This window comes from Venturia canescens, chromosome 3 (genome assembly GCF_019457755.1).
Source record: "Venturia canescens isolate UGA chromosome 3, ASM1945775v1, whole genome shotgun sequence".
Lineage (NCBI taxonomy): Eukaryota > Metazoa > Arthropoda > Insecta > Hymenoptera > Ichneumonidae > Venturia > Venturia canescens.
The window spans coordinates 6867840-6880221 of NC_057423.1; the positions used below are offsets into that span (position 1 = coordinate 6867840).

General features: G+C 43.9%; 1 protein-coding gene across 1 annotated transcript in view; it reads left to right on the plus strand.

Moving 5' to 3' along the window:
• Positions 1-316: 316 nt before the first annotated feature.
• The window catches only part of LOC122407441 (opioid-binding protein/cell adhesion molecule homolog), a 116829-nt gene continuing 104763 nt past the window's right edge, over positions 317-12382 (plus strand). The window contains exon 1 of the mRNA XM_043413647.1: positions 317-529. Coding sequence (XP_043269582.1) covers positions 364-529 — 166 coding nt within the window. The 5' untranslated portion in view covers positions 317-363. The remainder of the gene's footprint in view (positions 530-12382) is intronic.

Here is a 12382-nt window from a genome sequence, read left to right on the forward strand (position 1 = left end):
GGAACATTCCTGTATTCCTCTCTCCTCCTCTCTCTTTCCCTCTTTTTTCGAGCTATTATCCTTCGCGTATATGTCCACGGATATTCTCAGATACAGGAGTTCACGGGGCAGCCCACGCTGCCAAAGCTCGGAAAGAGCGCGGCTGCGCGAGAAGGTAGCGCGCGCGGCTCCACACACAGCAGCCTCGTATATTCGTATCTCGCTTTCTCCCGTTGCCAGCATGGATTGTGCGGTGTCAATGTGCGAGTGTAGGTGTTCAGGAGAGAGAGTACGAGCGTCGGTTGACTGGTCTCTTGGCTGAGCGCGATTCCTCAGTCGGGATGCCGGTCTTGCACCCTCGCGTTACACTCCAGTTCGACGAGGATGATCGGTGAGCGTGATACGACCGTTTGTAACGGCGCCGGTTCAGTTGTTCGTGTTGTTATTGTCACGTTGTTATTGTCATCGAGAATAAGCACACTTGGGGCGATTGTTTTTGGGCTTTTCACCGTCGTTGGACTAGCTCGGAGTGACACTCCACCGAGCGACGGTGAGTGAGCGTGATTGCATGTTGATGCGCTGAAACTTTGTATAATCTGTGCGAAGGTGCACCTGCTAGCCAAACTTAAGTTGTCCAAGATCTTTGCTGGGCTTTTGCCTACCGCTGAACCTCCGTTGGCCCAGCACCACCGATAAGAACTCCTCGATAAAGTCCGCGATGGGATCTAGCAAGATTGCCATTTTGCCTGTGGCTTGCGGACAAAACTTCAAAGGAAGTTCTCCGAGCAAGTTCCAAGTGCTAGCTCTCTGGCTGAGGATTCTCATCGGCGTTATAATCAATCCGGCATCGATGTCAACCTCCTAATCACTTACCTTTTGTTTCTTCGTGCGCAAGATATCTTGGTGGAGATCAGTGCAAAGTGTTGAAACCGCGTTATCCAGGCCTTTTTTCAATGCATCCCCGAGGACTTTCGGTGTTTAACCGCGCCAAGTTGGATACCCTCCGGCAAGCGTGGGAATACGAACACGCGTCACCCTACTATTTTCCCTGTTGACCTATATCTGTACGTGTGCGTCTCTGCCCCAACCAATATCTTTTTACGTACGGTATCGATGCTGTCTCCGGGCACTGATGATGTCTTTGGGCACCTCTTCGAACTTCGGATTCTCTTGCTCTTGGCCTTTTTTTCTTCCTCGCATCCCGGAGAGTACAAGTTCTTCGTGCGACGTTTTACCCAACCCAGTGCTTTTTCCACTCTCGCCATTTCGCCGCAAGCTTCATTCCTCCAAACTTTCATTCTTCTCATTCTCCTGCTCAGGCACACTTTGATGATTGGACTCGATTGAAAGTGAGGCTGTTACGCGTGTCGCTAACACCGGGGACTTGTCTGCGGACTTTTTTGTCGCCCACGGGGGCTCCTCACTCCGGAGCAGTGTTGATGTTGAATAATTGACTGAGCAATAACTTTGAAAGTGCGAGCGGTCCCGAAGGTATTCGTCGCGTCAGATCAGTCGAGAGAAAAAAGAACGACCACGCTCTGTTCAAGGCTGGCGTAGTGGCACTTTGAAATTTGGTCAATGTTCGAGGAAACCAGAAACTCCGTCAATCCCAGGCAGCTTTGAACCAGCTCACTTTGAAGCCCCGGAGTAGGATCATTTACAAGTTTGTTTCGGTCTCATACTCTTTAACGAGCCGGTTCGAGGGAAGCTGCTCGGATTTTGGCGCCATGTTCTTCTACGATACCGATCGTAATCCGGATTTAGTGGAAGCGTTGCAACCCCCGACTGAGGATTTTCGCGAACTAGGGTGGCTTTAATGGCGAAATTATAACTCGGGCTTTGCCAACCCTCTGTAACTTGCGAGGAGTCCATAACTTCGGCGAGTGTGTATATAAGTTGGTGCTCGCCATGACGTGCCTTGAGGAATTTCGTGTCTCCGGGCTTAAATCTAATAATGACATGCCGCTTCATCGGTTGCCTTGTTCCATTAATTAACCAACTTTCCATACGTTTTTATCGCTTTCTACGAATCTTCAAATTCCTGTCTCATTTTTACCTCAATCCGTTTCAACGGCTCTCTCGTTCGGTCGATTTTCAAACTTTACTGCAAAATCCCGGTCCGCCTCACAGCCATCTACGCCACGGTGCGGACCGAGTTCCCGGATATTTGCAACTCAAGTGGCCCGTGGCTTCGCGCGTCCTGGAATTGGTCGCAGCAAATATAAGCCCTGGATTTACAAAGGGACGTGTACGAGAACATCGACGCGCCCACAGATAGAAACGCGGCTATAAATATATATGGAAGCGGTGATCGTTCTCGGGACAGTGGAGAATCGCAATCAAGTACCGAGCTTATCGTGCTTGACGGTTGCTGCGTTGAGGGGGACGCGCCACGCATTGATAGAACGTGTAGCCGAGGCAAGAGTGACTGCGTTGGCGTTTCTACATTTGTGCTATACGTTATAAGCGTACAGGTTCTTTCAAAAGTTTTGACGAAAAAAAAATGCAAATCCTTTGAATATTGTGGTTTGAAAGGGAGCGCATATCGGTTTCGTCGCCCTCGAATCTTCCAATTACCTCACTCGACGTCATTGATTGACGAAAGTCTGGTGGCGTCATCGCGTCATGACTTTTAGAGCGGTCTGTATCCAGCGAGGGTTTTAGTTCCCATTGAAACGTGAATGCGTATGTTCCAGTCGCGTTTGTTAACCTCCTCCAGCAGGGAGCCCTTGGCAGCTGCTCTCCCGCCTCCACTCGGGGATTTTCATTCTGCTCTCTGATTTCGCGTCCCGTTTTAGACCGATATAACCCGTCGAACGACCCCATCCCTGGACGATCTTCGTTCAACGCTTTCGTTCAGGTGATAGTGGAAAAGCTCGACTGTTCGTTCGCACTAGCTCTCATCCGCGAATTTCCTCCCTCGCTGTGCTTCTCCTGCGCTCCACGTCGAGAGTTTAATGAGTTTGGTATGTGTGTTTTTTAAAGCTGTACAGAACCGGGCTTGTACAATCGGGTGTTCGCGGGCACGTTCATTCGGACGTAACCCTTTTCTACCTTGCCCGTTCCTCGTTTCAATACCTCTCCAATCTCCCTCCTCGCTCTGTCTCGTTGCAGGCGCACCCTTTGCAAAGTCCAACCGACGATACAATTGCTGTCGACAACGCCAGCAGAGCTCTCGTCTCTCCGTGTCACGATGAAACTACACCAGTGATTTCCGGACTCGTTCGGAGTTGTTCTTGTTAGCACACGAACGCGCATTTGGAATTCTCTTTGTTAAAAAAAATCCTCGTTCCATCGGCAATGTCCCGCGAGGCGAGCGGCTTCCCACTGACACGAAAAACCCGCTCTTTTCTTCGTCCACCATCTTCCTAACTGAGTTCAATTTACATGACTTTATCCACTTGTTGCTCTGCGTTCCCTTCCTTCGGACGCCATCTTGCTGTCCCCGCGGTCCCAGTCGCCCTCGTCAAAGGACCTTCGACCTTCGAACGAGCCTTTTTCGACTCTTCCAAACCCGTTTTGGTATGCAGCTGATATCCAAATTGTTCACTCGCAAAATTTCATTATTGGAAGAATTTTAAGTACAGAGAATTACCAGGCTGGAGCAAATATTTGGTGATGCGATTTACTCTCTTTACATCCAATATGATCGTACCCGGAGAGGGAGACAGAGACAGAAGGGAAAAAGCAGGAGAGAGACAAGCGTATAATATACGAAGCTGAACTCTCGCGAGAGTGAAGATCGGAAATGCACTTATCGAGCGACTCACTAGTACAGAAACCCAGTGCAAAGAGGAGCAGGAAAAAGGAAAATAAAAAGAGAAATAGGCAAAGAGAGAGAGAGAGAGAGAGAGAATAAAAAAGGGATAGAAGATACCGTACGCTGGAGAGTTCGGGATGACGAAGCGAAAAGCTTTTGGTACGAAAGCTCGTAGGGTATTCGCGCCAACGACGTACCCCACTTCCCCGCACCAATTTCTGCAACTATTTCAACTCGACTCTTTATTTTTCACAGTTATATCTTCGAATTATTTCAACCCATTCGATAGTCGTTACGACTATAAACGTAATCTCCAATTTTTTTTTTTTTTTTTTTTCACCAAAAAAGCTCTGCACAATCGCCCAGTACGTCTTTACTTTTTCATAGGTTTCGCTTGGAATTCATGCTCGTTGCCCAATTGCTGACCACACGAGATTTCATTGGGAGAGTCAAGCTCCCTCGCGATCGATCAGACCTTCCCGTCCCCGAGCGCTCGTAGTTCTATTTTTATTTTCAAATTGTCCCCATCTCTCGATATTTTTCAGCTTTCCTTCGTCTTCGCAATCCCAATGATTTACATTCTTGCTGCGATCCTTGTTTTTCCTATAAAATTTCACGAAACTGAATATTTTCATGGGGAATTTGAAACAAACCTAGTGACAAAGTGAGCTAACAAACGTTAATTTTAATATGCAAATTTAGCAGCGTATATGCTCGTCAAAAAGTTGGACAAACTCTGAAATATTTAAGACAAACGTAATCAAGCTTTTTCCCTCTAATAATCAGGTGCCTCGAGTCCGAGGATCATTCTCAACGTACACCTTTCCTATTTACACTGGAAAACACACCTACGAAACTGTGATCACAGCTACATAAACATTTAAGAATATCGTACGAGCATAATATAATTGAGATTGAAAACTGGAGCGTCGTGATTGCTTAAGAACTCACCGGCAGTTTTATGAGAGTGAATTGGAAAATTTAACTTTGAAAACTTGTTAGAATAAGATAACATCGAAGAAAGTTCGAGATGAAATATTCATTTTTTTAATTAATCTCTCATACTTCCCCACCGGAAGAGACATTGATTTTTTTTCAAATTTCTTTTCTCTTTCCGCCCTAAGAAAATGTCAGACATTTACCGTTTCTGTGACCTTTCTTTTGTTTGTCGAAGCAATTCGAAAAAAATGGTTTTCCCCAATTTCCAATTGTATTTTTTCTCTTTCACGTATCCTGTAAACATTTTTACAGCTTCTGTGAGCTTTTTCTTTGCTTTAAACTCATGCCAACTGCACACTAAATTAAACCTCCATAAATTTCATTTTTTTAACGTCTTTCATCGTCGGAGCAAAAAAACTGTCGATTTGAATATTTCGCCTCGTGACCTAATGAAAACTGTGTGTTTAGATAATTTGGGGCTCTTTATACTTTTCTCTCTACCTCGGCATCTGAGTGATGCGAGGGCTAACACGCGAAACTTGCGCGTGGTTAACCCAACGCAAAAAAGCCTTTCGTGTACCACCTGGAGTATTATGTGTATATACATCGAGTACATAAACGCGTCTATATGGTAACTGGCACTGATTTACAGTCCAAGCATTCACTGAGAGACTGAAAACATTTCCGTGTCTCGGAGTGTAAATAAATCTCCGGCCCTCTACGATCTCTCGTCCATTTTACTCTCGTTTTCCTCATCAACTAACGCGTTGAAGGATCATTCGGTCCGAGATGCTGGGACGCTCTCGTGTCTTTCTTTCCGGAGTGTCAGCGCTCGTTCACTTGATCGTCGATTGACGTTACGGAACGTCCAATTATTCTCCAATTGTTTCCACCGCCATTCGACTTTTGTCTATAGCGAGTCTCAAAATTCATGTATATTCACGAGAAAATACATTTTTCGTTTCCCTCGGTCGAGGTGAAGATTAAAAAAATCTTGCTTTCTCTTCCATTCTATCATTCCAATTATTTCCCATGGATCGACGCATTTCGTACCGACATATTCTTCCTCCGATTTTTCAAGCCTTCCCCTGCGAGCCAGAGCTCGCAGAATTTCACGTACCAATTGTTCCGCAAAGCACTCGGAGGATACTCAATGCTACTTTCCGTTAAGTGTGTTCCGAGGGTGTGCAATAACACATTATTTTTCTTTTCGAATCGAGATCCCGTTTGAGCGCCCCGAACATCCCAGCTGTGAGTCCCCCTTCTCCTGCGGATGGAGCACGTAATTCGGAGGATAGCACGAAAAAGTACGTCGAACCTTCGGACCTTCGATCTCTCATTTTGCACCCCACAATTTTTGTCATTCCAGAGAATTTCTCATGGTTTTATACGCTCTCGGTGATCTATTCGAAAAAACAAACGATCCGCGGGCGTCGTGAAAAGAAACCCCATAAAATTCGTTGTCCAGTGAAGTTCCCATGCTGGAAGAAAAATATTTAAAAATTGTAAGCAAAACGCAGCGATCGTCCTCCATGAAAAGGCCTCCAGCAGAGGCTCCGTATGTCATGGGATTCCATGCGGAAGATGATTAAGACTTGAAATCCGATTAAGCAAAGATTATTTTGATGCTTGTGCCTGTAATCGCAGAGCCGTAAACCGGAGAAATCCTATCCCGAGGCGTGTGCACCTGATGCTTGGTGAAGGACCATGAATAACATAACGAGGATCATGCGAGTTATCGATCGTCATATTTTCAATACGAATGTACATAGAGATAGAGAAAGATGCGGTGTGGGGTTATGGAGGAGGACGGGGCGCGCGCGATTACTCGATGATGGATCGAGCATACGATTTCTCGTTCACCAAGTTAGAGTAACGAGTGTTGGTATCCACCTATCGGCAGTTTCGCCGCAACTATAAAGCACACTGGCCAAAACGTATGGTCACAGGAACACGTTGTACGCAGGGAGAGAGTACATACGTACTAAATACAGGATGTACCGTTCGGATGGATGGACAACAAACGGAGTTGTGATGTGGCTAAAGGCCTCGAATAAATTCGCATTTGGATCTACCGAGAGCGCGTATCGCCCGTGTAACGGCCAGCAGGAGAGTCCGACGTGAAAAGTCCATTAGACAGCCCCGATCTAGGTTCGCTCATCGGAGCCATTCAACCTTTCCTCTCCGCGGCGTCACAAATTTGCAACAGGTACAGCAGAGGGCAGTTCGATTGGCATTTGGGGGCGGTACGAGAACGTTCATTCAGCGGATCGGGGCTTTGCAGTTGCTCGGGGTCAGAGGTCGCTTGGCCGATTAATTTTCGACGCTCCGTAACGAAAATTATAATCTGTCGATAACTCGGAGACCCCGACCACGATGGTTTTCCTCGTGCCCTAGTTCCGATTCACTTTTATCGAGCCCCGCTCTTCGGACACCCTGTGAAAGCGCGAACTCGAAATCCACCGGATGCTGGACGCGGTAGATCACTCGCTCAGAGCCTATTCCAACGTGTATCCTGTATTTTACGTTTTGTTTCGTTGAATTACACGTAATCACGTACTCCGGGTGCGGGCACGCTCGCGACAACTTCGACTCCCTTCCCGCCCGCTCCCTCGTCTCTTTCAATAATCCGCGGATTCGAGGGATATAACGAGGAATAAGCGTGAGACTCGATAGCGAATTACGCGTACTACCGATACTAGATTTCTCTTTTGACTCTGTTGACAATTAGCGTTGAATCTTCCGTTCAATCCAAAGCGCGCATTATTATGGTAAAAATAATTTTCGTTTCATGTGCTAATTGAATGGAGTTTTAATGCTGATGAAAATAATAACGAAAATTTTCGTAATTTTGCAACTCGCGCGCATTAAAAACGAATGTTATGTCAGTGAACTTCGTCAGAGTAATTTGCAATTGCAATTTTGTTTATGTAACTAAATCAATAATAATTTCCGTTGCGCATATTCAGCGGAATTGCATGTTCGAATCATCGGTGCATGTGATGAAGAACGATAAAAAGGGCTTGATTACACAACCTGAATAAATCTCCCTCCCGCGCCCCCATTTCCTGCTCCTTTTCCATGTTTTCCCCCATTCGTAGACACCGAGGGTATCCAACAAATTCGCAAGAGCATTGTATAAGTTGTGAGCTCGTCGTTAATTCCGCGTTGAATTTGCGCAAGTATCGTTGACGCCCAGCGCCCAAGTGCCTAATTTTCCGAAACTATTATTTGCGGAGAGGGGGAATAACCCTCTCATCGTTGCTCGATAACACGCGCTCGCTCTCTTCGCTCTGGGACGTCAACGAGGTTGGACGCTACGAGGAACTGTCGTGGACTTCAACAATAAAAGTACTGGCCAGTCTCTGAAGATTCTAAACCCGACGTCTCTCCACCATCGAACTCCACCTTAGTCCCAGGGCAAGAGCCATCGAGCGATACCAGCGTTACAGAGATAAGTCATTATATAGATCTCACGAATATTGTTCACCATATGAATTTGTTTTTGTTTGTTGTAACCGACGTAGAAAAATCTTCCGAATTTTTCATATCGATAAATTGTGCATATCGATAACTTTTGACGATTACGAATATGATCACTATCTCTGAAAATATTAATAAATAAAATTTGAAATGTAACAATTGGCGCCCAACCGCGTGGCCCGTCTCGATTAGAAAATAATTTTCATACTATAAAATCTAGTCGAGAACGTGAACCTGAGCGAAATCATATATATTTGAACTGAGTGATTGATGAAGGTATGTTATTGTAAGGGGATTAAGATGCTGTGTTGATATTTTTCTCTGTGCCTGTCTCTGTCGCTCCATTCGTACTCGAGTGAGAATCGCGTATAGTGGATGGAAAATACAGCCAATATTTATATAACGAAGTCTGGTAGACAATCTAAACCAATTTTGTATAATTATAGATCCGTATCTGTGAGCCCGTCACAATCAAAGAAAAACAAAATGCCGGTGTTACCAGACGAATCTGCAAAAAGCAATGAAAGAGTGCGTCGTGCCGAAATTGACGCGGAGCGAGCGGAGTTAGATCGCCAGCGACGTGAACTCGAAAAATTAAGAGATGAATTAAATGCTCGAGAAGCGGCACAAGAGCAGCCGCAACGAAGAATCGTGGAAACCGAGCGTAATGGGATTACTACGGAGGATTTATCAGTGATTGTAAGCAAGGTACACAATTTTCATATAGAAGTAAAATTACCGAAATTTAATGACGAAACTGAGAAAAACCCCGTAGAGTTCCTCGAGGAGATCGAAAGATTTTTTAAAATAAAACACGTGATAAAGGAAAAAGAGATGATTGTGATCGAGCAAGCTTTAGAGGGTCGAGCTAGACTGTGGTTTGAAACAAAAAATAATCAAAATAATTATGAACAATTCAAAAAAGAATTTTTGGACGAATTTTATTCGATACCGATCAGAGTCCGAATAAAGAATTCGTGGAACGACCGAAAGTATAATCCGTATCAGGAATCGTTACAAACATATTATTATCAACAAGTCAAACACGCACGATTCTTTATTCCGGCAATGACGGAATACGAAATAAATTATAATATCGTCCAACAATTTCCACTTTGGGTAAGAGAAAATTTGGCTTCCATAAATTATAATGATAACTCTTTGATCGGTCAGACACTTGCTAGCTTAGATCAGATACAAAACGAAAAATTCAAGGTCAGAGAAAATAGATCCCAAAATAACAATAATAATAACAGATCAGCAACACAATCCATACGGAATATACAAGTCAACAGTCCCGCAGACAGAAATAAATCTCACCCGGTGAGAAGAAACGGACAATATAATAAAAACAATAATAGCAACGGTCGGAATAATTATCGGCGTAATAATGGAAATAACGGTACATACTGGGACAATCAATTCACTATGCCAGATACGCGGTATCCCCCACCGAACTCGGCGTACAATCAACCTTCGAATAATATCAATTTAAACTAAATTCCGACGCGCTGTATAAAGATCCGACAGCGGGTCGAGATAATTTTGATTTCGTCGAGGAATTATCCAAGGAAATTCAGGGAGATAAGGATCTGACAGAAAAAAGTACCGAAAGAGGTTTAGGCAGTTGCCCACATATTAAAGCCTCAATCGGAAAAGTAGTGAGAATAATATTATTAGACTCCGGCAGTCAAGTGACGGCCGTTTCAGAAGTTTTTTTTGACGAAATCTCTCGTTCTCAAAGTGTGGAAGTACTGCCTGTATCGAACTTAATGATAACTACCGCAATCGGGAAAAAGGCTACTTCAATAAAGCGGCAGGCATTTATAAAAATCCTAATCGATGATATTAGTTATCAATACCCTTGTTTAATAATACCGGGGTTGTCATCACCAATAATATTAGGAAGTGATTGGATGTCGCGCCATGATGTTATTATAAATTATAAAACACAAATGATCGAAATAGCTGGAAAAATTCTCTCCAAATCGACAGCGTTATTCGAGCGAGGTGCCCCTGAGACTCTGTTTTGCTCACAAAAAGGGAATGATATATATGTGTATGTGTTAAAAGCTAATGAAATTTTACCCGAGACAGAACAGGAGTCTGAATCTGTTTTTGATGAAAAATCGGGGTTAAGTAATAACAAAAAAGAAGACAAGATGATAGAAAACAATAATACTGAAAATGATGAGTGTCGAAGAGAATCTCAGGGACAACCCCGAACGGTCGCGTGTAAACTAATAGCACTGTCCGACGAGGAGAATAAAGAATTTGAAAATTTGCTACAAAAACACCAAAAGCTTTTTTCCGACAAACCTGGGTGTAGTAAAGGCTACGAACACAGCTTAAAACTAAAATCTGAAAACCCGAAAATCAAAAGTTCGTATCCAATACCCATTCAACTTAGAGAGGCCACAAAAAAAGCAATAGATAATATGGTCCAGGACGGTATCATTGAACGGGCAGCTAGTGCCTACTGTAATCCGCTGAGAATAGTAAAAAAAGAAGATGGATCGGTTCGAGTATGCCTGGATGCGAGACAACTTAATAATGCGATTGAGGAAGACCATGAGTCACCTCCTTTAATACACGAGATTTTACAAAAGTTTAACGGTGCTCGATATTTTTCCAAATTAGACCTTACTCAAGGTTATTGGCAAGTGCCACTCGAAAAAAATTCAAGGCAATATACCGCTTTCCTATTTGATTCAAAATTATATCAGTTTCGCAGAATCCCATTCGGGATAAAGACCGCGGGGAGCGGATTTATTCGTGCGTTAAGCATGGTCTTAAAAAACGATTTTGAAAGGTTTACGTCTTGTTATATTGATGATATTTTAATCGGGACCGCTACTTTAAAGGAGCATTTTCGTGTGTTAGATGATCTTTTTCAAAGGCTCAATGAAAATAATTTTACCATCCGATTTTCTAAATGTCTATTTTTAAAAGACGAAGTCCCCTTTTTGGGATTTATCGTCTCGCACCGAGGTATTAACCCAGATCCCGGAAAGCTCGAGGCTATCATGAACTTTGAACGACCCCAAAATACAAAACAATTACAACAATTCCTGGGTATTTGTAACTACTATAGGCAATTCAGCGCGCGGTATAGTCGATCCGTGGATACCCTACGAAACCTACTCATGAAAGACGTTTGCTGGGAGTGGACCCCAGAACATACAGAAGCTTTTGGTGAAATTAAAAATAACTTTCGACAATACGTCACCCTTAGTCACGTCATACCTGACAAGCCCTTCCGATTGCAAACCGATGCGAGTGATCACGGAATCGCGGGAATCTTGTACCAAATAGATGATATGAAAGATCACCGGGTGATCGGTATCATTAGTCGATGCTTATCTCGAGCAGAACGCAATTACAGCACCACTGAGAAGGAATTACTTGCGGTTGTCTATGCGGTCGATAAGTTCCGAATCTACCTTGTTGGCATGCATTTTACCGTGATAACGGATCACCAATCTTTAATTTTCTTAAAGTCCACGCAGTTTCAAAACTCTAGAATCACACGATGGAATCTGTTATTACAGCAGTATTCATTTACGGTGGAGTATTGTAGAGGCATTGATAACAAGGTGGCGGATTTCTTTAGTCGTAATCCAGCCGGAAAATTCACGGAGGAAATCCCAGAACAATTAGTCATCTCAGCTTTGCATGAGTGTTTCTGGCCCATTTTTGAAACCGACGACTCCATGCTGTTGCCGATGGCGTTGATGAATGTTGAGAAAGATCTCGTAGGAGCCTTCCGAACATTATCGACGCTGCAAAGTGAGGATTCGCTGATTCAAAGTATGGTTGATCGTCATAGTAAACGCAGTATACCGGTTGAGATGCAATTATATCGAAATATATGGTTTGTCAAAGAGAAATCGGATAATAACTGGAGAATTCTCATCCCCAAGGTGATTCAACTTAAAGTAATTGTCGTAATACCTGAGAAGCTTGGACATCCCGGAGTATTTAAGACGATAAGCCATTTAAAAAAATTTTATTATTGGCGGGGAATGGCCAGGGAGGTGAAATCGTTCGTGAATTCTTGTGATTTGTGTCAAAGGGTGAAGTATCTGACGGTCTCTATGGAGGGTGAATATCAGCCAGTCTTATCCTCAGAACCTAACGATCTCGTAACGGTGGATTTCTATGGGCCCCTGCCTCGTGCGAGGGGGGGAGCCCAATATATTTTCGTACTTTTAGATGCTT